The 24,638-nt window shown below is 49.1% G+C and overlaps 1 protein-coding gene across 2 annotated transcripts in view; it reads left to right on the top strand.

The window, feature by feature from the left end:
• Positions 1 to 24,638, top strand: part of LOC309570412 (phosphofurin acidic cluster sorting protein 2-like) — a gene marked incomplete at its 5' end in the record, with an annotated part of 55,777 nt that overhangs the window by 26,984 nt on the left and 4,155 nt on the right. For both annotated transcript variants that reach the window (XM_082277207.1, XM_082277206.1), the window contains 13 exons: positions 8,476 to 8,563; positions 14,293 to 14,382; positions 14,743 to 14,868; positions 15,071 to 15,233; positions 15,384 to 15,475; positions 17,440 to 17,520; positions 18,303 to 18,362; positions 19,009 to 19,160; positions 23,188 to 23,281; positions 23,592 to 23,663; positions 23,968 to 24,098; positions 24,222 to 24,354; positions 24,480 to 24,584. In XM_082277207.1, coding sequence (XP_082133333.1) covers positions 8,476 to 8,563; positions 14,293 to 14,382; positions 14,743 to 14,868; positions 15,071 to 15,233; positions 15,384 to 15,475; positions 17,440 to 17,520; positions 18,303 to 18,362; positions 19,009 to 19,160; positions 23,188 to 23,281; positions 23,592 to 23,663; positions 23,968 to 24,098; positions 24,222 to 24,354; positions 24,480 to 24,584 — 1,387 coding nt within the window. The remainder of the gene's footprint in view (positions 1 to 8,475; positions 8,564 to 14,292; positions 14,383 to 14,742; positions 14,869 to 15,070; positions 15,234 to 15,383; positions 15,476 to 17,439; positions 17,521 to 18,302; positions 18,363 to 19,008; positions 19,161 to 23,187; positions 23,282 to 23,591; positions 23,664 to 23,967; positions 24,099 to 24,221; positions 24,355 to 24,479; positions 24,585 to 24,638) is intronic.

Genomic DNA, 24,638 nt, shown 5'->3' with positions numbered 1-24,638 from the left:
ATACTGCGATTTGCAGTAACAGAACCCTGCTCTGGATCCAGCAGCAGGGCAGACTTGTTACTGGTAGCAAGCTGCTGTCAGCCAGGATGCAGATGAGCCAAAATGCCTCTCTTATGGCAAGGAGAGGAATGCTGGTCGGCACCAGGGCTGTTGTGCTGCACGCCACCTTGTGTAGCTTGGCTGAGGGACCTGAGAAACAGCAGGTATTTGGTGGCTCTGGCCCTAGCTCTTTCCTTGGTGACCCCAGGAGGGTGCTGTCATGGATTTTGTTCTTTGCATCCTACTGTGTTACACCTCTTCGGTGCAGCTTCCTTTACTTGCCCTTCCCAGGCTGCAGCAGTTGCTGTGGCTGGAGGGTAGAGTGGCAGGAGGGTGCTAGCAAGCCCTGAGTCCTCTGTCTCTCTTTCCCTTGGGGAAAAGCTCTCAAAGCAGGCTGATGTTGGCTTTCATCCCAATCCATCTGTAATTGGCCCACCTGCCTGTCCTGATGCCTGATCTGCAGAGCCTGATGAACCTGCTGCTGTCCCAGTTCATTGCTCCTGTTTGCTGGCAACAGGGACTTCCGAAAAGTGGAGTAGGTCTCTCATCCCCTTGGCGTGCATCGGTGGTGTCTCATGCAAACACACCAATGCAAACACACCACTTGGGGCTCAGGGAGGATCTTGCCCTCAGAAAGCTGTGGCGCATTTCAGGTGGCGTCTCATTGCTGGCACACCCAGTGTGCTCTTCCCTTGACACCTGCTTTGGCCGCTATCAGAGGTGAGCTCTGTGGATGGACACCCCTCTGATCAGAGAGAGTAAGTCTGCTTTTCCAAGCTGCTCCATGAGACCAGCCCGTCTGCAGGGCGTCCCGGTGTCCCGGGTTTGTGGTCCTGGCCGGCTGCCTTCTGCCCCCTAGCGGGAACACGTGTCGGGAATAGATGCTGCTCCAGAGGTTGGCCGGGACCCATGAAAATTCTGGCATCTCTCCAGAAGCCCAGTCTCAGAGTTTAATATCACCTTGAAGGGAAACCTGAGCTGTCAAAGTCAGGAAAAATTTTGAAGAGCAGCTAAACTGACACTGTTGAAGGCTTAGTCCATGTCTGTGCATCCAATAAGGGTGGTAGTGCTGACACAGATGCACAGAGGGCCAGTGCTGGGAAAGGTGGATGTGTTCTAACATTAGGTGACCTGGGAGCTACAGGAAAACCCTGGCTGCTGCCACTTGGAGAAATCAGTACAAATGCCCAGGGAAACAGTCTTGTCCGGAGACTGAGCTGCCACCCATGAGTGGTTGGTAAGCCAAGCACTGAACAGCCCAGGATGTCAGCAGAAAAAAACATACCACCTCCTCTACTGTGCATATATGTGTTTTCATCCTGTTTTCCTTCTCTTTCTATGAGCCTTAGGAACTGTACCTCTGTTTTTTATTTCCCTGACATCAGGGGCTTTAGAGATGTGTAGCATTCACTGAAACACTGGCCTTGAAAATGCAACAATAAGGCTGTTGAGGAACACATCTGGTGCAGGTAGCTGGGTGTGCAGCTGCAGTGCGAGCTGCAGGTTGTGCCCTGGATGGTAGGAAATGTCTTGGGGCCCCAGGGCAGGAACCATGAACTAGCAGTGACCTGTTGCCTGACAAAGGGCACTGTCATCTGAGGCACTGGGTGGCCACCTCACCCAGAGACTCAGTAGAACCAAAATAAACAAGCAGAAGACCAGATATCACCATTGGACCAAGAGGCAGGTGTAAGGGGCACAAAGAGGACAAGAGAAAGAGGCGCATAGACTTTAAAGGTGCAAAAGCCCAGGGATTCCTTTGCTGACCCCATGGACACCAGCTCAAGCCTTTATGGTGTGTTTGCACCATGATTAAACTACTTGAGGAACCAGATGTTTGGGACTCTGCTGTGGGAAACCTGGGGTTGAGCTGCTGAGGGAAACTCATCTGATGGTGAGTGTGGTGTGTGGTGGGAGCCAAGCTGGGCACCTGGGGGTTCACTGGAGCTGCCCACTGCAAAGGGGCTTTGGTCCCAGCAGTGAAAGTCTTGGGTGGTAAGAGTGTGACTGCCAGAGTGGTCCTGAATGGTCAGACAAGAGAAATTCCCAAGCAGTTTAGTGACCTAGATGGGACCCTAGGCCACTACCTTTGGAGCCTCTCTTCTTCAAACATCTGAGTGACCAATTGCTGGCACCATTTGAGTTCACTTGGATCTTTGGAGCAGGGGAGAGACAAAGGGTGAGCGTTAAAATTGTCTGAGCAGATTCAGTGTTAATTGTTACAGTAAATTTGAGTTTCTCTGTTGGTGCAGCATTTTGTTCCAATTTTGTGAAATTACTGTGGTGATTTTGAGCCCCTCCCAGTATTGGGGAAGGTTCAGGTCCCTTCTCTGGTGCAGCTTTCTTACATGTGCACAGCCTGGTCAGGGAATGGCACACGTAGAATGGGTTGGAGTCCTTCCTCAGGCACACAGCAGGTTGGAGTCCCTCATAAAGCACAGGAGGGTTCAAGCACACATAGAAGGGGATTTGGAAAGGGTCCTCCTAAAACACTGGAAGGGGGGATTTTACATTATAAAAGGCCCCTTTTAGCATGTAAAATGGGGTTTCAAATCCCTCTTAGTATTTCAAACAATGGGAAGTAAATTCAGCATGGAAAAGGGAATGCCCTTGGCTGAGGTTGTGCAAAATTGGGAGAATATGGCCAGTACAGCAGAGTTATCCACTGAGAGTGCAGTAGTGGTGTGCCAAGAGGCTTGGCCAGGTATAACCTGGAATGGCAGCTCAGCAGAATGATTGCCATCACAAGGAACCTTTGACCAACACAAATTCGCTTTCCTGCAGCAGTGTCTGGATGATGAATTCCCAGGTCATGTGGATTACTGGCCTGGCATGCTGGAACAGTGTCAGTGAGAGCATTTCATGGGCTTGACCCTTAACTTGGGCATAAGGACTATCTCGGAGGCTGGGGTACAGAGTGGGGGTGGCCAGTGACTCTGGATGCACACTGGGCTTTTCTCCTGGCTTATTCCAGCTGCAGTGGGCACCACACCAAGAGCAGATTCTCCAGATGTTGCGCATCAGCTGAAACACTGCTTTATTATTTGTATGGGATTTGTGGACTAGTACTGGCTTATAATAATGTTTATATATACTTTTGAAAAAATTTCTAAAAGCACGTTTTTATACATTTACAGTTACGTAGGTAAGAGGGTGGTAAACATACAGATAATATTTGAAGACTTCCTCCAGAATGAGGAGGACTGTTGTAGTTGCTCTCGAGAAGATTTGATTAGTTCTGTTTGTTCATGGACGGCATCACCTGTGACTCAGTTTACTGGCTCAGTCAGAGCAGCAGAAAACCTTTTTGCTTTTCAAAACAATGTTAGTTATTTTAACTTGGGGAACACTTTCATTTTCTTCAAGGAGGAAGCTATGCAAAGAGTACTGCCCAAGCAGGAAATTGTTGCATAATGCTTTATAGTACCCCTTCAGTGAAAAGGAAAGCAAAAACTACCTTTTGTTATTGAAAAGGAAAAAAAAGAGTAGATAAGAAAATGCTGTAATATGTCCTCTTGCTGTGGTCTCCAGGAGGTAGAGGATTATGTCCATTGAATCTGCAGAGAATTTCGACACTTACTACACTGCAATAATGACATAAAATTGAGTGAATTGGTTCTTGGATAATACATACATGATTTGTTATTAACAAATAGTGATAAGAATGCTTGTAAAATAAACCCTATACATCTATGTAGTGTTCTGGCAAAAAATGGGGACACAGTGCAGCTCTGGTCAGACTTCAGCTGCATCAAAGTTAAAATGTTTAGGATTTATTTTGAGGAAGGGATAGTGAATGGACAGACCCAGGAAGAATAGAGGCCATAATTAAGCTCCCATGTTTGGTTACAAAAAAGCATATATGAGGATTTTTCAGAATTGCAGGATTTCATCGGCTGTGGTTTCCTGGGTTAGGGGAATTGACGGAGCCTCTGACAGAGACAACCAATAATGAAAAGATAGAACTTGTCGCATGGGGCCCAGAGAGGGAACAAGCTTTTAAAGCAATAAAATGGTGCCTGCTCCTTCTCCTGGGCTCCCAGATTATACAAACTTCAGTTTGTATGTACATGAAGTAAAGTTAGTGGAGTGATAATGCAGAAATTGTGACTGCACCACAAACCGGTTGCATATTATTCCATTCAACTCGATTCAGTTGCATTGGGAAGACTAGCCTGCAGTAAATCACTGGCAGTAGCAGCAACAATATTGGAGAAAGTTGCCTCTTTATGCTGGGACATCCCATAACAGTCCATGTTCCATATGCCCTGGAAATACTGTAGAGATTGTGCAACCCAAGCAGTATTGCCACAAGGGGCACATAGGAATGAACTGAGCCTCCTAATGATGGATAATGTTATCTTAAGGGGATGTGACACCTTGAATTCAGCAGGTCTCACACCTCTGCCTGATGATCTGAAGTGCCACTTTGAATACTGTGTTCAGTTTTTGGGCCCCTCAGTACACAAATGACATTGAGGTGCTGGAGCGTGTCCAGAGTTGGGCAACAAAGTTGGTGAAGGGTCTAGAGCATAAGTTTATGAGGAGTGGTTGGGGGTGCTGGGGCTGTTTAGCTTGGAGAAAAGGAGACTCAGGGGTGACCTTGTTGCTCTCTACAGCTCCCTGAAAGGAGGTTGTAGTGAAGCAGGGGTTGGTCTGTTTTCCCAGATAACAAGTGACAGGACAAGAGGAAACAGCCTCGGGTTGCACTAGTGTAGGTTTCGATTGGATATTAGGAAAAAGTTCTTCACTGAAAGGGTGAAGAGGTGATGGAATCAAGTGGTGGAATCACCATCCCTGGAAGTGTTCAGAAAACAAGTGGATGAGGCACTTGGGTACATGGCTTACAAGTTTAGTGGTGAGCATGGTGGTGCTTTGTTAATGGTTGGATGTGATGATCTCAGAGGCCTTTTCCAACCTTAACAATTCAATAATTCTCTGATGGAGAACATCACCTGTGTGATGCATACTTCAAATAAACCACAGACTGGTTTAACTGACATTCTCTTATATTACCCAAATCTAATTCTTTTTGCACATGTTTTGTCCTCCTACCTGCAAGGATAGCTATGGACTAGGTATGCTGTGCTGAGCCAGGTAAAAGTAATAGGAGCAGAACCACTCTAGCAAGGATAAGTACACAGGGAGCAGAATTAGTAGCCTTGGCACATGCAGCACCCCCAGGAAGAGGAGAAATGAATTAACATTTTTATGGACTCGTGGTGTTTTTGGGGTGTGTCATGCAGCAGGAACGTTATGGAAAGAATGGGGATTCTTCACATCAGCAGGAAAGAGTATCTATTCCTTGCAGAAGAAATACGGAATTTGTTAGAATTAGTGCAGTTTTCTGTGGTCCTGAACGGTCAGACAGGAAATCTTCCTTAAAAATAAGCCACTGTGTGTCCTCTGTGACCTCTTGATTGGATGCTTTTGCAAACAACCGCTGGAGGCAGTGCTTTGCTGCTGGCACTGAATTTCACAAAATGCATGTTATAAGAGCTTTCCTTTTTAAGATAACTACAGGCCAGCTCGGTGAAAGCGTTATAAGTGTTTCAATCAGACTTCAGAGCAAAAGCTCCAAATTTGTCATTTAGTGAGGGAAAGAAGGCAACATGTTTTATGATAATACCAGGGAACAGTGAGTACCTCTCGCCAGTAAACGACCAGTGGTGGAGTGTAGGAGTACGGAGGTTCCAGGAGGCTGTCAGACTGCCCTGTTGGAGCTCATTTTCCTTATTGCTGTCAGTCATTGTTGCTATCAGAGAGTTACACAATTGTATTTACCACAACTTGGTATAGTGGAGGTCCCTGCAGTAGTTCCATAGCTCAAGAGCAGTTGCTACTTGTTCTGTTTAATTATAGGAGTAGGTAAATCTAGATTCATAATTTGTCTACGAAAAAGTGATTTGCAGGGATCACACTGTGATTGGTTCTGGACAAAACCATGGGGTAGTTGCTGTGGGATTTGGCTGAAATGTTCAGAGCGGCATCTGATCACTGTGGATCAATCCTCTCCTGTGGATATCTGCAGAGATTAGTGTGAGACCCTCTGCTGCCCTGTACTGGCACTGAACACTCAGCACTGATGTAAATCTGGGTGATGCAGGGATTGGTTAAATAACAGAATCAAAAGAGGATCATCAGGGACAGCCAAGCTGCTTAAAGATTGTGTGCTCTTGTGCTGCAAGTACATTCAGACTCTAGAACACGCATGTTAATCCCTGTGGGAAGGGTCGTGGTATTTTAGAAAGCACTGTTTTGAGAAGGGTTGGAGCTGCAGGGTGCAAGCTATACCTTTGAGCATCTTACATCTTTGAGTGCTGCAGGGGAGGCCGAGAAGAGGGTGGAAGGGGGGAACCACCTTCTGGCACATGGTGTGGGAAGAACCAGGGGCAGACTACAGTGTCTCTCACTGTGTAAAATAGATCTTGAAAGCTGGAGAGGGATAGAAAGAGAAGAAGCTTTGGAGTGCTTTATCAGAGATGAAAGAGCTGCCCAAGTGGGCAGAGCTGACCAGTATGCATTCATTCTTCCCCGAGAAAAAATACCAGGTACTGCCTCTGAGAGGAGGAGCATGAAGAGCTAATGAGTGAATTAGTTTGGGTAAGGAGTGTGTTTCTACAGGGAGAACAACTGCCAGGTAGAATTATAACCTTTCAATGTAATTATAACCTTTCAATATCCTCCAGTTAAGACTGAATATCGTTATGTAAGTTTTAATCTTTAAGGAGTAACTTTTCCATGCAGGTAACTATCATGTAGTGCTGTAAGGAAAATTTTGAGTAGATGTACTGTCCTTGTCTTACATGTTCAAGCTTCATTTCTCTTCATGGCTTGTCTAGGGACAGTCAAAATCAGCACTGGTTAGTGGTGGTGTTAGCTAAGCTTAGCCTCTTTGCAAGGTTTCCTTTAGTACATCTGATGTCGTTGCTGTACCCCGTTTTCTGGTGAGCACTCAGTCCCCCCCTCCCTGCCTGAGAGGTGCCTCGTTGTCTTTGGCTGTGCTCCCTGCAGCTCGCCCCTAACCATGCCTAAGTATTTCCAGGGAGGAAGAAACCTGCCCCAGGTGATAAGGTTTCTCCCTTCCTACAAACAGAGGCTCAGAGGGGAAGGGTGGACAGAGATGGGACCACTTATTGTAGTGCTGGGGTGCACAGAGTACGAGAGCTTAGGTCCGTAGCCCTGGGTTTTGGCTAAAAGAATGCAGCCATCTGGCAAACAAGTGTGCAGAGCTTCCCTGCACACCCAGCTTCCTGACTTCTGGTCTCCACTAGGAGAGACCAGTACATGAAGGGCAGAGCAGCAGGGTTGCAGTCACAGTCCAGGAAACCTTCTGCACAAGCTACAATTATTTTAGAAGGGAGGACAGGGACATGGTAGGAGGGGAGTGCTTGCTGAGCCCTAAACCTGTCCTGCAGTTTGCCTCTGTCCTTCCCTTTTCACTATCATTCCATCTCTGGGATTGTTCTACACTACTGCTGTACATCAGCATAGCAAGAGCAGGTTTTTTCCTTTAAACAGGAATAAAGCAGGCCTTCAGAGAGCACAGTGTGTCAGACAGAAGCATATTTGGTAGTAGCCAAATCTGTTGTCCAGGAAGGGTGGCCTGAACCTTAGGTCCAGCATGCTGATATCCACAGAAGCCCTGGGAACTAGAGTCTGCAGCAATGCAGCCATGGAGCACAGAGGGTACCTTGCAAAACATCAGCGTGCTCTTACTGCTGGTAAAGCCAGCTCTGGCTTTGCTCCCTGACACAGAGTTCCTTGCAAGTAGTCTCCATGAGAGTCCTGCTGCAGGCTCCTAGGCAGGAGATCGGAGTGGCTGGCTGTCTCACAGGCACTGACTAATCCTTCGAGCAGCAAAAGTAGCTCTTCTCACTTAACCTCAGGATCCCTCCTAGCTTTTTTCTGGAAGTGCCACTTACCATGCTGAGTCCCCAGGATTTGAGGTTGTCAGGGTGGCTGAAGCTGTATGAAGCCTCCTGGGGGGCTGCTTCCTGAGTCAGCTCTGTGTGCTACCGTGCAAGAGAAGAGCTGAGTTGTGATGTTTGCATGGAACATTTGCCTTAACTAAGTCCAGGATAAGAGTGGATTTAAGTGCTTTGGTTTATAAATAAATAGTACTGTGGCCAAGGTAGATTTAAGCAGAGCTGGCAACAGCCCTGCTTGGGAAGGGATCTCTTTACCACATGGCCTGCTGTTGGACTTCCTGTTGCATGCTAATCCCTTAAGCCTGCTTTAGCTCTGTTAATTTTCCTTCTTTCCTTTTTTCCCCAATGGGCCGTCTCGGTGGCGCGTGAATGCCAGCGTTCCTAGGCCAAGCTTGTGCCTGCGACTGGGCCAAGCATCCAGGCTGCCTTCTGAGCACTGGGTACCATGTGGCAGGGCCTCAGGGATGGTGGTGCCTGAATGTGTCCCATTCTCTCTGTCTTACAGGCTCTGCAGTCTGCGCCTGAAGAAACTCACGGTGCTGAAAGAGCTGGACAAAGAGCTGAGCTCTGTGCTTATCGCTGTGAAGATTCAGGTAGGCTCCTCTCCTTGCTGCTGCCTGATGGCAGCAAGCCAAGCCCATCCTTGTGCCCTCTGTGAAGTGCTGGTCTGCATGTCCCTTGCCTAGTGCCAACCAACCCCTCTGTCTCGGTTAGCATGCTTAGGGAAATTTTGGCTCTCAGGCAAGTGGGAATGATGCCCCAGGGACAGCAGCAAGCTACCTGGTGCTGGCTTGTATCAGGAATTAATTTAGTCAGACACTGGGACAGAATGTGTCATGCCTCTCTGCCAGCCTCAGCCAAGGCCCTCCTCTCAAACTGCTGTTCCTTGTCCTTTAAGAGAGGGTCAGTGCTGGATGATTTCTGGCAGTGCCTTCCATCCAGATCACTCCCTGGGAAGTGAAGGGTGGGAAGGGAAGGGTGCAAGGGATCAGCGTCTCTGTGCATAATTTTCTGCTGACATTTGTGCTTTGTTTGATCTCACAACTACCTCTACTATCCCTTCCCTTTCTCTCTGCATCCCTGGTAGTCCTGGTGCCTCTACTCTGAACCAGGCAGAGGGGAGGGGAGATGATCTTTGTCACCAAGGGGACAGGGAATTTGCCACCATCCTGATACGTGTGATCCCCCCACCCTCTCTGCACCTGGTGGTGGAGAGATGGGTTCCTGGCGGTGCAGGCACATCCTTTCCACCTGCCAAAGGACAGTGTGGAAACAAAATGCGTCTTGAGTAGACTGTCCTGGCCACAGCTTCCCTGACCCAGCTGGGGTGCTGGTGTCCTTCCTTCGTTCTTGTCAGCTGGCACGAAAGCAGCTGATGCTGTTGAAAGCACCGTGGGTCAGAAGCTCAGCAGCTTTGTGCTCCCACAGAGCTCTTTGTGCCGCACACATTAGGATCTAAATCCTGGATTAATGCTGGAAGCTGCAGTATTAGTGGAGCTCTGGGAGCTGGAGTTTGCCTTCATGGCAGACCTGATTCACTTGCACAGAAGAAACCGAAAGCAAAATGTGTGAAACATGGGGCAGGGAGTGAGGACAGTAGGAGAAGGCTGTGGTCCACACACTATTGGTTAGTGTCCCACTTTGCCAGCCTTTCCATCACTGTGTGTAAGGTGTCATTCAGGAGAGCTGAAAGCACTGGGACCCTTGAGACCTGTGTCCCTTTGGTGCAGGCTTTAGCAAGGAAACAAGGTGAGCAGCAGAGAGCTACCTGGCTGGCCCTTGGAAATGTGGAAGCAGTCAAGGCTGGACCGCAGCTGACAGCAGCACAGGACTGGGGGGCTGGCAGCCAGCTGGGGGCTGTGGGTCATACTTGACTGGGAGGGCTGGGGTGATCCCTCACTTCTCCCCTGCACAGTCAGCCCAAGCTGTCTGTGCTTCTCTGCACTGGGGAACCTTGGGTTCCTGTGCACACCCACTTATGCTGGGGCTGATGTGCTGAGCGTGCATGGCCTCAGCTACAGCCCTCACACGCTGCAAATGTGGGACTGTGGAGGAGACTGCACAGTGGGACTCCAGCTCTTTCAAACAGAGCACCCCCACCCCACCACAGGCCAGTCTTGCACCCTGATGGCAGAAGAAATTAATAGGTCCCAGCAGTTTAAAACCACAGGGGCTCCTCACTGCAGGGCTCCTTTTCCTGCCAGGGAATGGAGGCTAAATTCAGGGATTTAATTTAAACATGGTCACCTCCTCTCTGCATGGCAATGTAGCTGTGGCTGCATGCTGGTGTAGGCTCCCTGCAAAGCTGAAGAAAACTGCAGGAGAATGCTTTTGGCCACATTACCCCGTGGCTCAGCACTCCCTGTGGGAGTGGGGTGAGTTTGTGTGCCTCCCCAGGCTGCTTCCACCTTCCTGACCAACTGCCTTGGCAGGGTTTGGGACTGCTGGAAGGCAGATGGAGGCTGTAGGCAGCTTCAGCACAGTGTGCCTACAGAGTGGCCTCAGATGGATCCATTCCTCCTGCTCCTCTCCTAGGTAACAGATGAGTCACACTAGTAAGAAACTGTTTGAAGGCTTTCCAGTGAGCATTCCATCTTTTGGATGGAAACAGCTGATGCATATAATTTATAAAAGACCTGCAAATTCCCAAGGGGGCAGCTGGGGACTAGAGGAAAGGAGAGCTATATTTTCTCTCATTTCAGTAGTAGTTCGGTTAGGGTCAGGAAGTTCCTGCTCTGAAGATTGCATGGAAACAAAGCTCTGACCCTGCCTGAATGGGGCTGGCACCCAGACAATAGCTCCAGTACTGGAGACAGTCTGCTCAAAACATGTACGTGACCCAAAGGACAGTGTAAGGCTGTCCAGAACACCTGATCTTCTCACAGTGCCCTTCTGGTCCTAAGAGACAGCTTCCAAGTGTGCCATGTGCTGTTACCTGCTCCTTCATCTGAAAATACCACAGTTAAAGGACTAAGGGAACTTTCTATGTCTACAGAACTTACCCATTTCCCAGAGGTGATTTGAATATATAATGTTCCATGGATTTGAGTGAGATAAAGCCTGAACTACTGTGAAAAAGGGGATGTCTCTCATTCACTTGAGTAGTTTTCAAACCTTTATCCCTCGTTATTTGTTTTAACAGACTGGAGACGTCATAGAGATTTCCTTCTGTGTGTTGTTCAGCGTTGCACTAAGAGATTCGGATGTGCTGGCTCAGCTTCATAAAGCTGCAGATACCTGCCTTGGTATCGCAACTGATTATGGCATGAAGGGAAACACAGTGTTCCCTCTTGGCAGAGAGTGTGTAGTTCACAAACACCCTGTCTTGAGCCATGAATAGAGGAAACAATCAAGAAAGAAAGAAGAAAACAAACCCCAGCACTCCCAGAACTTTTAGCTCCTGTGACAGGTGCTGTGGATGCAGATCTTCCTGCATCTGTTTGCAGGATGCAGCTGGTGACTCAGGTTCAAAGCTTGGTGCTACTGTAGAGAGATGATATTGGCAGTCACTACGCAGCAGACAAGAATGTGTGCTACAAAATAGGCCAGGCTAAAAAGGTCATTTGCCTCTGCCAGGCCTGCCCGCTGCCCCAGCCCTGCTCCTTGAAGGAGCTTGGGTTTTTTTGGTCTTTCTTACTATGCAGAGTTGTCTTGGGGTGACTTTATGATGTGTATCCCCTATTGCTGCTCTATGCTTAGGCATGAATCCTGTGCCTTTCTGTGTCTTTAAAACTGGGTGTGAGAGAAAGAAAAAAAAAAAGCCAGACGAACTTTTCAAAGCAGTTTGTGCTCCAAAGTCACTCTATCTGCTCTGCATGCTTCTGTGGCAGGAAGAGCGGAGGAAGCCCCCTTTTCCTGCTTTTCGGCCACCTTTTGGCTCTGTTTCTCTGGAGAGAGACAGAGAGTTAAACTTCTTTTTCCTGGGACTTCGGTTTTTTTCTTCTTCTCTTCTGGAACTGTTTGGCAACACCAGAACATGCCCGGGAGACCTTACATCTCTGGCCTGGAGGGGCCTACGCCGAAAACCCAGCTCTGAAGAGGAGAGAGAGACACCACACCCACAGAAAGGACTCTAAAATCTTTCCAGGTTTCTCTCCACAGCGAGAGGTTTTATTATTTAGCATTGTTCTTTTGTTTTTTCCCCCATGCCTGTGTGCACACTGTGTTTGTCAAATAAATAGGTTTTTTTCCTTTCACTTTCCTCCGAGGAAAAGGGTTTTTTTTTCCCCCGAACCTGGTGGGGGAGGGGCAGGTGAAATCTGCCTTCTATCAGAGGACGTTCATTTTGGACATTCCTCCAAATTTGTCTCAGACCGGGACAAGAATTTTCTCTTTATGCCTCACTCATGCTTTGTTTCTTATCTCTTTGTAACCACTTGTAGTATTTTGCACTCCTGCCTGAGCAGTCCTAGCTAAACCCTAAATTTGTTTAGTATATTAATGGGCTGTTCTCTCCCAAAATGCACCTTCAGCTTGAATTTTGGTTAGTGCATTGCTGTCTGCCTAGTCCAGTACTTATATTAGTTCTCTCTCCTTTTCCATGGGTGGTATGCTGTTCTAACCTCAACCCTCTTATAAACCAGACCAATCAGGACAGATTTATACCTGAAATTTGGGATTGTACCTTGCAAACCAGACCTGGGCATTGCATGCTTGTGTATTGTAGTGTTGTAGTAAAAGCTCCTGTGTGTTTTCAGCTCTTAGGTAGAAAAAGATCTGTGACCACCACTTGTCCCTACTGCTTTTCTGTGTCTTTTTCTCAATCTCCGCACCTTTCCCTTCCTTGGCACTCTTTGTCATCTGTGATTTCACTGTAGCAGTCTGATATTAAGTTTTTCTGTAGTAGTCATAGGGGTACTCAACTGTTCTGCAGAGAAATTGGTCTTGCGTGGTATTACTCAAATTACAGAACAGCTGAGCTACATCAGGTGCTCAGTGCCTTGTCCAATTGAGGTTTGAATTTCTCAAAGGATGGAGGATCCTCAGTATTTCTATGTCCTTGTCCTTGCACTGTGATAATGAAGCAGCCTTTGTCCCAGTCCTTGCAATGCCACATGGATGTGCACTGGCATTTCACTGAGGGGTTGGATTCACCTAGGATTGAGGCTGGGCATGTAACTTCCATAGTGATAAATGACTGTAAGGCACAGGACAGCAATGTTTATGAAACCTTCACTTCCTGGACACACCACCCAGGGTATCCTCACCTTTTCTTTGCCATAACTCCTTCCCCAGAAATAGCATCTTCAAGAAGAGTAATTGCACTTCTATCTGTGTTTTGATGAAAGAATGAATCTTTGGTGGACAGTCTCTCTGCAACAGAGAAAATGGTGAATGTGCTAAAGTAAATGGTCACTGTCATTGTGACTGCCTATTATCTGTTATCAGAGAAGAGTTCAGGAAGGGTCAGTGCATTCTTGGCCAGGAAGGCTTCACAGATGGTGAAGGGGGTGAGCTCCACCTCCTCTCTTCCGTTTTAGGAAGACCTTTTGCAGGAAAGCCTTGCTTCTGGCACGGTCTCTGGGAACAGCATCGCAGACAGCTTTTGGGAGGATCTGTGGGTTGTGCCACCCTGCAGCCAAGAGAAGCCTGGTGCATGCAGACAGCATTTTTGTGCCCCCAAGTCATTCAGTGTCTCTGTCAGAAACCAAGACATAGAGGTAGTAGAGACAGGGCAGAAGTAAAGGAAAGAGCTGGAGTGGGAACATGATTAGAGTGCGTCTCTTACTGCCCTTCTGGTAAAAACCATCTCTGTATGTGGAGAGATAAAAGACTGTTGCCTGAGGAAAAGACTAGGAGAGTTTTCTGAGACACAAGCTAAGCAAGCAGCGGGACCCCTGTTCTCCTGGACATCCTGCCTTGGTCCCAGCAGAGCCATCCTGCCAGCTGTGCTTAGACAGGAATCTGCACTGGATCTGTCTGCTTGGGGGCAGAGATGTCACCGTATCCTGTCCCTTTGCCGGGCAGTGTGTTGGGACCCTTTCCTTCCCCCTGCATGGCTCCCTCTGGCTCCAGGAGTGTCCCTCCACAGCATGGAACTGGCACTCCAGGTGCAGAGAGCCAGATTAAACAGAGTAGGCTTGTGAAGAGCAAGTGCTCCCTGGCAGGTGGGCAAGGAGAAGAAGCCTCTATCAGCTCAGGGAATACTGCAGGCTTTTGCAAAGTGTTGGTAGGTGTGTGAAGGGTGGCTCTGCAAGGTGGAACAGAACCAGAGTCAAGGCATTCTCTCTTCCCTTATGGGCTGTGAACACCACTGAGTTGTGTGTGTGATGCAGTGAAGTCTGGTCGAGCTCAGTGTGTGTGTCTGCCAATCTTCTTGTAGGGTTCAAAGCGGGTCCTGAGGTCAAATGAATACGTCCTCCCGCCTGGGGGCCTGATGGAGACCGAGCTGGAGCTGACCTTCTCACTGCAGGTACTTGGTGTTGCCTGGTCCCCTGGGCTCCCTTGCCTGGCATTTTTCAGCAAGCACAACCTTGGGGCTAAGTGTGAAAGGCCCAGCCTCTGTGGAGGGCCCTCCTGTGGTTGCCCATGCCCAGATCATAGCAGAACAGTTTCCTGCTGCTGGCCAGCTGCTCCATTGCTCCAGGGATTGTTTTGCTGGGCATTGGGATTTGGAGGATGATGGATAGGCGCAGGTGGCCTTTGAGGGGCACCTCAAAGCTCAGCAGGTCAGATCCTGCTGTACATCAGCATTGAGGAAGAGTTTTCTACCTGTGTGTCATGCTGAGCCCTGCCCTCATGCTGCCATCTTCTGTGCGCTTCCCTTCCCCAGTACCCACACTTCCTCAAGAGAGATGGCAACAAACTACAGATCATGCTTCAGCGGAGGAAGAGATACAAGAACCGCACCATCCTGGGCTACAAGACCCTGGCAGTGGGAATCATTAACATGGCTGAGGTATAGGGTGCTGGGAACAAGAGGGGAGTCCCACATTGCCTTCCTGTGCCAGCACTGGGCAGGGAACCGGGCTGGCAGGCAGGGTCTCATTGCTGTGACTGTTCTGGCTTGTTGACTGGCTATGATATTGAGGGGGTGGGCTGCCAGCTGCCATTGTGTCAGTGTCAATGTGCCCTATCAGGGAGCTTGTCTGTCTGTCTAGGTCATGCAGCACCCAACAGATGGCGGGCAACTCCTGGGCCTCCATAGCAACATGAAGGATGTGAACATTCGAGTGGCTGAAATCAGCATCTACTCTTTGTCCAGTCAACCCATTGACCATGAGGATGGCAGTGTCCCCTCAGGTCCTAAAATCAAAGCATCAGGTATGTTTAGTGCTCAGACCTGCAGGCAAACGTTTGGGGCACGGATAACGACGGAGTGTGTCCCCCAGTGCTGCCAGCAATGCCAGTCCTGTCACTGGAGCCATGACAGGCATCATGCTTAGCTGGGGCATTTGCACTGTCTGCTTTCAGATCGCTCCCCAGACATTGATAACTACTCTGAAGAAGAGGATGACAGCTTCTCCTCAGAGCAGGAAGCCAGTGATGATGCTGTGCAGGGCCAGGTAAGGGAGGCCTGGCAAGATGCCTTGTGTCCTGGTCCTGTTTCTGGGGCAAGAGTCAGGAGTTGAGGTTCTTGATCACCCTGAGCCCTCTCATCCCCTTGTAAATATTTGGCATTGTTTCATAGGGCTGAGAGCCATAACACCTGACAGCAAAAAGAACTGTGGGCTGCTGTCAAGTCCATGGTGAGGCAAGGGACTTTGGAGAGCCATAGATTTTACCCATCTTTGGAGCTGTGTGGTCTGCAGCAGGAAACCCCTGCTGAGCCCGCTCCATCTTGCACCATGATTTTCTCCCTTCTCCCTGTGATAACAGGTCAGAGACTCCTCACTGTCTGAGAGAGAACAGGGATTTTAGGAAGACGTACCGTCTAGGTCTGAAAATGGTCAGAGGTGGCAGACCCATCCCAGCCCTGTGATGAGCTGTGTCACTGCTGTTTGCTGTTCTCTTGTTGTGGTGCCTGTACTTGGGGCCACAAAAAGCCTTGTGGTAGTGTGCTGATAAAGCACAGGGACAAAACTGCTCGAGGTTGTGATAATCTGAGAGTAACTGAGGTTCTCTGAATAGATCCCTTGGGGCAGATTAGAGTGCAACAACACTGGATGACCAGTGTTTATAAATATATATCTATATGGCAGGTTTGTTTCAGAACAAGTTGGTTGCAATGCAAAGGAGGTATGTAGCCATTTTGGTTATTATTACCTATAGTAATACAACAGTATAAAAGTATAAAGATACCACTTAAGAAAATATGTAAGAAAAAGAAAGAGAGGTAAAGAAAGGATAAGAGTAGATAGTGGAGAGGAAAGATATCACCACCTGTGGATTTAGACTTGATTGTTGCTTGGTCAAATTGATGGTCACAGTCTTGAGGGGGGAAACCCCTGAAACAGAGAGTTCAATGGTTAATATACATTCAGGTTTAGGTGGGAATGCCCAAGTACCTCCCCTGGAGGGGGGAGTTCTACGCTGTCTGATATAACACTGTTGATTAGGTGCAGTCCTCTGGTGAAAGGCTTCAGAAATTAGTCTGGGGGTGCTTGGGGGAGGGGGGCGGTCTTTGATAGTTTGGCACCTTCCAAGACATGAGAACTCTCTCTCACTTCAGTGTAGTTGAGCCAGTTATGCCCCATCAGATGGGATGAATACCCTCAGGCCTAAGGGGGGTGGATGGGGGAGGAAGTTTTACACCTGAGCCAGTTGTGTAAGGGTGGATATCGGCCTGATGAAAAGCATTATCCCACCCAGCAGGATCTGCTTCTTGTGGTCTCTTCCTTTATCTGGCTTAAAACCCAGCTTGTTGCTAAACTAATGTTGGTTTGTCGTGGTCAACCTCTGGTGATGCATGCTCACCCTTCTGCACCTAGACTGTTCTTACACAGATCAGAGGCTTCTCCACCACACATCCAAAAATTCTCCTCTTCCCCTTCAGTTTGCTGGGCCTCAGCAAAGCACCTGCTGCTTTTGCAAATGGCCATTTGTTCAAGTCATTAACCATTAACATTTCAGTCTCTCACAAGAGTCCTCTGGATTACCTGTCCCATCATGCTGGGTTAGTACATCAGGGGCCCATGTCCCTGGGAGTTGTGCATATTGTTAAGGCTGATCCCTGGAAAAAATGGTGTTTTATGATTCATGTGCTGCACTCTCTGAGCCAGCTCTGGAGAGGGGAGAGCAGGAGAACAACACACAGGAGGAGGCTGTGTCTCCTCTTAATCCTGCTGATAGATTCTTCTCTGAAGGGGCCTGGGGACAGAAGTGTTGGGAAAGAAGGTCTGAAGAGGGACAGTGCTGAGGAGGGAGAAGGAGGTCCATAGACAGAGGTAGCAGAAATGAGAAACAAGACTTGGAGAGCAGAGTGGATCAAAGCTTTTCAAAATGGAGGGCAAATGGGTCAGGGGAACTTTTAGGAGGTGCTGCTCTCTGAACTTAGTTGTTCTGATGTGCTGTGACTTTTTGCCTGCAGGATCTGTTTGATGAAGAGGATGACTTGAGGAAAACCAAGAAGGCCAGGAGGAAAATGATCCGAACCACATCAATGACCAGAGTAACATCAGCATTTACAACACGATCAAAGGGATAGAAGGGATTCACTTTCTCCCCTCCCTGAAGGCAGTGAGGGGTGTTGGGAAGGGGGCATGCTGGCACTGATGCAGAGCAGGGAAGAGAGCCCTTGGCTCTGAGAAGAAGCAAAACTCTTGCCGTTAATGAGCTAGCCTGTTGCTCAGAGCTGTATCCCAGTTCATGGTCTGTACTGTGTTCAGCCTGGCTTTGTATCAGTGGTGATCTGTGTGCAACACAGTTTTGACTTCCTGCTGTGACACGGTCTCTTTCCTTTCTTGAGGAAGGGGAAGGTAGCCACAAGGAAAGGTGAACTATTAGCAGCTCCTCTGCATGTCTGCAGAAGGCAGGAGCTGCTCTGCCAGACCCTTGCTCTCCAAAGTTCTCATCCCTGTTGACTTCAGCCCTTCAGATCCCTGGCCACTTTCTCCCTGAGTTTGTTCTCCAACTTTTTTTGCTTGAAGGCAGTATTGCTCAACCAGATGATCTGGGGAGAAAAAGGATTTAAATGAAGTGCTATTCTAGCCTGTAGCAGAGAAAGTATGAGTCCTTGCATCCTCCCTCATGCCCAGACAGTGGCTTCTTGTGGAGTACAGATAGTCCAAGTCCTACAGCAAATTTAAAAAAAGAGAGAGAGAGCAATCATAGCTGACCTTGGACCTCTGGACAGTGTTTTAGAGAGAATAACCATGGCCTGTATGTTAATCAGCTTGGAACGTTGTTAGATAGTTTTGCTGATCTTTTTTTTCTTCCTTTCTTCTGTTTTAGCAACCAAACTTCAAGCAGAAATTTGTGGCTTTGCTGAAGAGGTTCAAAGTGACAGAAGAGGTAAGAAACAGGAAATCTGCCCCATCTGGCAATGTCTCCTGCAGATGTGTAGGTGTCAGAGTGCAGATTCCCACTCATTGGGAGCACAAGGCTCATGAGCTCAGAGATGTGCCAAAGATGGTGTGAGACATGGCAGAGACTAGGATGTGGCTTTTCCAAAGCCTTCTGCCTCAAGAAGGCAGCTCTGAGCCTTGTGCTCAAATCAAAAAGCACCTTCCTGTTAGGGAGAGGTGCCCAGGAAAGAAGAGTGCTGTCACTCACTGGCTCTGCGCCAGCAGCTGGCATTGCAGGGACAATCTTACTTGGGTCAGTTAGACTGACTGCAGGCTAACCTCAGCCTGTGGATGGCTTGTCTTGGCTGACAGCCCAGGCTACGTGTACAGCACAGCCAGTGAAGGTTCTCCCAGGTGTCTGAGCTGCCAGTAGGTGTGATGGGTGTCTGAGACTCCTTTGGATGTCATGCTCATGGCACTCTCCTTTGGCCCAATGTCAACATCACTGGATTCTTCCACAGCCTGGATTTGCCTCGCCAAGGTGGGAGCAGTGCCATGGTGTGCCTCATGACTGAAAGGCAGCTTGTACATGCCTGTTCTGGGATACAGGTAACTCCATATCTCTTCACTGCTGTCTGGGCTTGGTCCCGTAGGTCCTGGACTCTGACCCTGTAGACCAGACCCAGGAGGTGGAAGAAGACCTGGGCTTGCTCTATGACAGCCTGGAAGAGTGCAACAACAGTGACAGCGGCCCAGAGATGGAGGACAATGAGAGTGTGCACAGCACACCCAAGCCCACCCTGAGGTAAGGGTTGCAGCGAGTCCCTGGCCAACAGCACAGCTTATGGGACCTGGAGAAATGCTCTCCAACACCTTTCTTGTTGCTTGGCCTAATGCAGGCATTGTCTTGCATCCACTCCCATTGCCATCTTCTATTGGCACCACTGGCTCCTCACTCAAAACTGCCCATTAAATCTGGCTTTCTCAATTTAGTCTCATTTTTCTCTCAGCCTGACACTGCCATTTTTCTGACACTGATCTGCTGGAAGAGTTCTATTTGATCTAAGCTCCAGCTGCTCCCAGCTCTTTCTGCCAACAGTCCTAGTGTTCTCTGGGCTCTCCACACCGAAGCATGCCTGTCTTTTGAGCACTTTGTGACTGCTTGGACCAGTCCTTGTGAGATGTGCATGCTGTGTTCCCACCCTCTGTGGAAATGTGACTTGCAACCATCAGCGCTGTTCCTCACCCCATTCCCCAGGCACTGGTGACTTACTCTGCCAAGAGCTGCTGACCTAGCACAGGGGTCTCCAGTGGATCGTGCAGGGAAACCAGGCTTTGCTCCCATGTGATCTGTGCTCACCTGGCCTCTCTGCTCATATGCTTTTGTGCTGTCTTTTTGTGGAAAAGTTGTCTTTTATTGTCTTTCTACTTGACTGCATCATAGTGCACTGGGTCTCTTGTAGTCAAGCCAAGCTCACTTTGCATTGTTGTTTCTATAGTTTTTATATATATAGAATCATAGAATGGCCTGGGTTGGAAGGGATCTGAAAGATCATCTAGTGCCAACGCCCCTGCCATGTAAAAATACATACATGTATGTATATATATGTACACATGTATGTATGTGTATATATATATATACATATATATATATATATATATTATATATAAAATATGTTTTGGAGTAGTTGGTATCCGCACTGAAGGTACTTAGCAGGAGTAGCAGGCATGGCTTGCCACAGGCAAACTGTTTGAAATTAAATCTGCTGGGTTCTGGAACCCATGAGCCACTTGGGAAAAAACAGGAACATGATAGAAGTCGTGTTTTCCACAAACCCACAAGTCATTGTGAAGGAGACAGCAGGCACATGGGCAAGCTGCTTAAGTGATCTGCTTGGACTCCAAAAGGAGTTTCACATGGTCTCTCATCAGCAGAGACAGAGGTGCTGTGGGAGAAAAAGGAAGGTCTTTCTGTGGTCAGACAGTGGTTTATGTGTATAAACTATGTGAAACTGTAAGAAAAGCCTATTGAGAGTATTTAAATGTAAGACCCCCACCCTGGTTCTGCAAGAGCCTGCTTGCAAACATCTGGTCACTGAACAGCATTCCAGAGTGAGTGCTGGTTTGTGCTGGTACCTCCCATTACAGTCTTCCTGGGGTGTTTGGTGCTGTTTCTGGAAGGAAAGCCTATTGGGCTCTGAGCTGTTCTTCATCCTGTTCACAAAGCATCCCTGGCTTGGTTTGGTCTCTGGTGCCTCAGTTTCTGGCAGTGCTGAGTCTGTATCCCCTGAATTCACAAGGGAATACTTCACAAAGTTCTGGGACTCTATTCTTTCTAAGGAGATGTAGAAGCCACCTGCCAAGGGTGTTTCATGTAGTCTTTGTGGTTCCAAAGTGCTGTGTAGCCTTCTCAGGGGGTAAATTACAGCCCAGCCTGTAAATCTGAGGTGATCCTCACATTGGATTTCTTGCCATAGACAGACTTGCTAGACACTTTGAAGGTCTCTGTGGAGCAAGGGCATTAATGGTGTGTAGTCCTTAATGGTGAGAAGTGGCTGGTGCCCTCGTTTGGGCCAGTGGTGCTGGGAGCTGATCCCTTTGATCAGCCAGGGAAGCCACGGGACATCAGTTTGCTCCTGCACTGGGGCAGAACTGGAGCTGGAACCGAGGCTGTTAGGTAGGACCTCAAGTCAGACCTGTTGATTGAAGGTCAAAGGTGAAGGAGCAAATGTCTTCATAGGTGACTGGGAAATGGGTGGGATAAGGGAGGCTAAATTCATTTAGAACAGAAGGTGGCTGTGCAGAAGGGCTGGGCTTTACCTAAATCTCAGTGTGCCGAGACGTGGGCTCAATCATGCCTGTAGGAGGAGAGCCTTTAAATTGCAGAGGAGCTCTGTGCTTAATGTGATGTCCTTGAGGGATGAAAGCTTCTGAATTGCAAGTGACAGAGGGCGCAAACAAACACAGCTTTCATGGGGAAGGGTGAGACAGGCCAGTTTAAATGGAGTGTTGAAAGGCACAGGAAGTATAATACAGTCTAGACACATCCGATGTCTAAGAAAAAGGAGGGAATGAAGATAAATCTTTGTGGTGCTAGTGGCACCAAGGGTATGTCACATTCTGGTGAGATTTCTTGGGACAGTATAGAGGAGTATGGAAGAGATGCTGATTGAGGGGTGAACTATTAGAAAGCCTACATGTTTTTCTGGTTTGACTCTTAAGTTACTAATATAGTCTGTATGGATTGAAATTGGGAAAAGGCAGGTGTAGAGTAATGACTGTACAGGGTGGTGATAATGTCTGTGATTTTGTAGCGGAGAATGGAGGGGTAGTGAGAGAAGAGATATGTTAGTAAAAGGAGACATAATTTATACCAGTGTGGCCTGTAGAAAATGTCCCACGAGGGCACTCATTGTGACTCTAAACCTGAAGCGTTGGTAAACGAACATGGTGTGAAGCAACTGGTCACAGAGCCAGTGAGGGAAAAATCAAGCCTTGACTTCTCCCAACCAGTGTATAAACACTGCTGCTGAAGAGCTGCTCTGTGTGGGAGCCATCGTTTATTTACAGAGATGGAATGTCCTTTTAGGAGCAGTAAAACCTAACAAACACTGTTGTGCCTGGCAGTACAGTGTGCTGTATACAAATGAGGAAGCATGCTAAAAGAAAAATAAAAGGAGTAGGCAGGATGTTCAGAGGTGTGGAGGTATCCTGCAGGTATATCCTGATGAGAAAAGTAGAAAACAATGGCAAAAAACTCTGATAGAGTCCTAACAGAAGAACTTTTCTGTATGTTATGCCTCAGTGGCCATCCCTGGAAACCTGCAACCTCCTAGCCCTATCTGCACACTAGGCACATCAGGAGAAACATTTCCTGGGAGTTAATGAGCACATGGACACAGCTTAGAGGGAATCTAGCTCAGATCTCCTGCAGGGAACACACACTGCAGGTGGATTCTGGTTGCTGTAAAGGTCCTCGGAAAACTGTCAAGTGAGATCCAGTGATACACCCTGCTTGTTTCCTAAAGACTGGTCTTTGAGCAGCCCACAGGCTGTGAAAGGGATTCTTGGCAAATAAATAATGTGTGGAAAAAGGGTAAGCAAAGGTGGAAGCTCACACCGTAGTGGCAGAGATTGTCCTGGCCTCCCCAAGAGAGTTCCTGTGTGAACTACAGTGACTTGAAAACAGGACCTTGAAGCTGCACTATGCAGCTCTACCAAAACGTCAGCTCAGAGACCGAAAAATTGGCAAACTTAAGTGCTGCGCTACCTGAGGTGTGGTTCTGTGTGCAATACTGAGATCTTCAGAGCCTTGGGAAAGGGGAAGGCAGAAAGAGAAGGTGAACGCTGCAGTTGGAAGTGCAGCAGGCAGAGGCAAGGAGTCATCCCTGGAAAAAGGGACATAGAAGGGAAGGCAACAGAAATCTGTGGAAGCTGTTACGGTGCAGAAGAAGCAGAGAGGTTCAGAGGCACACTGGAGTTGTGGTGTTGACAGAGACCATATATCAGTGAAATGGGGCAAGGTGGCAGCTCCTCACCTCCACTGCAGGGGTAGGGGATCACCTGAGGCAGAAAGCACCAGGAGACCCTGCCTCCAGCTCCCCAGGGTCACAGGGGCACTGCTGACAGGTCTGCTCCTCAGCTGTGCATCGCCCAGACTCTTGGCTGTCTGGCCCTGTGTCCCACTGAGGACCTCTCCACAGAGCTCTGTGCTTGGGACAGGTCAGTGGGGGTGTGCTGGGATCATGGTGACTTTGTTCCTCTCTTATTCCTGCCTTTTTCTCTCCCGTCTGTCTGTCTGTCCGTCCGTTCGTCTGTCTGTTTCTCTGCAGGCGTTTCTTTGAGGGAGTCTCTCATTCTGGTTCCCAGACTGAGATCGGCAGTCTGCACAGCCAGAAAGGGCAGGATCAAGAGTCGGGCAGCCCTGTGAGTTACACCACCACACCACCTCTTGCCCCTGTCCCTCCCCAGCTAGCCCAGCACCCCCACAGTGCCCGCGCTCTGAGACCACAGCTCCTGGCAGCACCTGCCTGGGGCTGCTCCTTTCCTTCTTTCCTCCTCTTTTTCCCACCACAGGCAGACAGGTAGCAGTGGGGGGCATCCTCTGGGGCCGGTTCCAGGGAGATGCCTGACTCCCCTGTGGGAGCATATGTTCTGTGAGGCCAGGTGTGGGTCGCTGGCATCTGCCCTGCACAAAGTGCTCCATCCTGCTCTGACCCCACTCCCTGTCCCCCAGGGCGAGGCAGACAAGCGGAAGCCAGGAGCACAGCGACCACAGGAAGAGCCAGGAGCGGAGGTCCCTGCAGTGGTGAGTCCAGGCTATGGGATGTGGAGCTCTCTCAAACCCCACCTTGCTTTCTGGAGTACCAGGGGTGCCCACCAGGTTGGGAGCAGGGCTGGGAAGACAAGTAAGTTGTGCTGGAGAGCAGCAAGAGTTGAAGGAGTGTTAGGGTCTGCAGGAGGTGCAGCCCAGCCCTCCCAAGGCCCTGCAGCCTTGGCTCTCCAGGAGGGCCACCAGGAGTCTCTTGAGGATGGGCACCCATGGGTGCAGGGCTGCTCCCCATAGGAGCCAGGAGAGCAGTGTGTGTGAAGTGACTGTGTGTGACCCGCAGGAGCTGGCGGTAGAGGAGCCGTGTTCCCGGCTGGCCCCTGCAGAGGCTGCCATGAGGGAGGGCAGCGTGGACAGACTGGCCCAGCTGGGCCCTGGGACCAAAGCCGAGCTCCCCAGTGCTGTATCCCCCAGGTAAGGCAGGTCTGTGCCCCCTTCCAGGGCTGAGCAAGCTCACACTGGCTCCCTGAACTGAGTGGAGGTTCTTGGAGATGAGATTTCCTCAACAGTTTTACCTCTCCTGCTTCTCCCTCACAGCAAGGCAGAGAGCAAGCAGTTGTGGCGTCCCCGCAGCACCTCTGTGAAGGACCGGCAGAGCTCAAAGGGACAGGGTGGCCGTGCCAGCAGCCTGGACAGTGAGAGCTCTCCAGACTCATGGCATAGCACCCAGGTGAGGCCCTTGGGAGCCGTCCCATCTGGAGGCTTCTTACTTGAGAGCTCTGCCAGGTCTTCAGCCGTGGGCAGAGTGTCCCAGGCGGCTGACTGGGGTTAACCTTTGCGGTGATGCTGTCGCAGGTGCCTAGAAAGTCTGTTTACGATCAGCTGAACCAGATCCTGGTCTCAGACGAGCAGCTCCCCGAGAGCATCGTGCTTGTGAATGTTGCTGAGTGGCAGGGGCAGGTGAGTAGGTGTGATGGGAGCTGGATGCATAGGGGCAGCTGTAACCAGGGTGGA

Source organism: Coloeus monedula (assembly GCF_965178545.1).
Source record: "Coloeus monedula genome assembly, chromosome: 2".
In the NCBI taxonomy this organism is placed as follows: Eukaryota; Metazoa; Chordata; class Aves; order Passeriformes; family Corvidae; genus Coloeus; species Coloeus monedula.
This window is presented reverse-complemented; position numbering and strand designations above follow the sequence as displayed.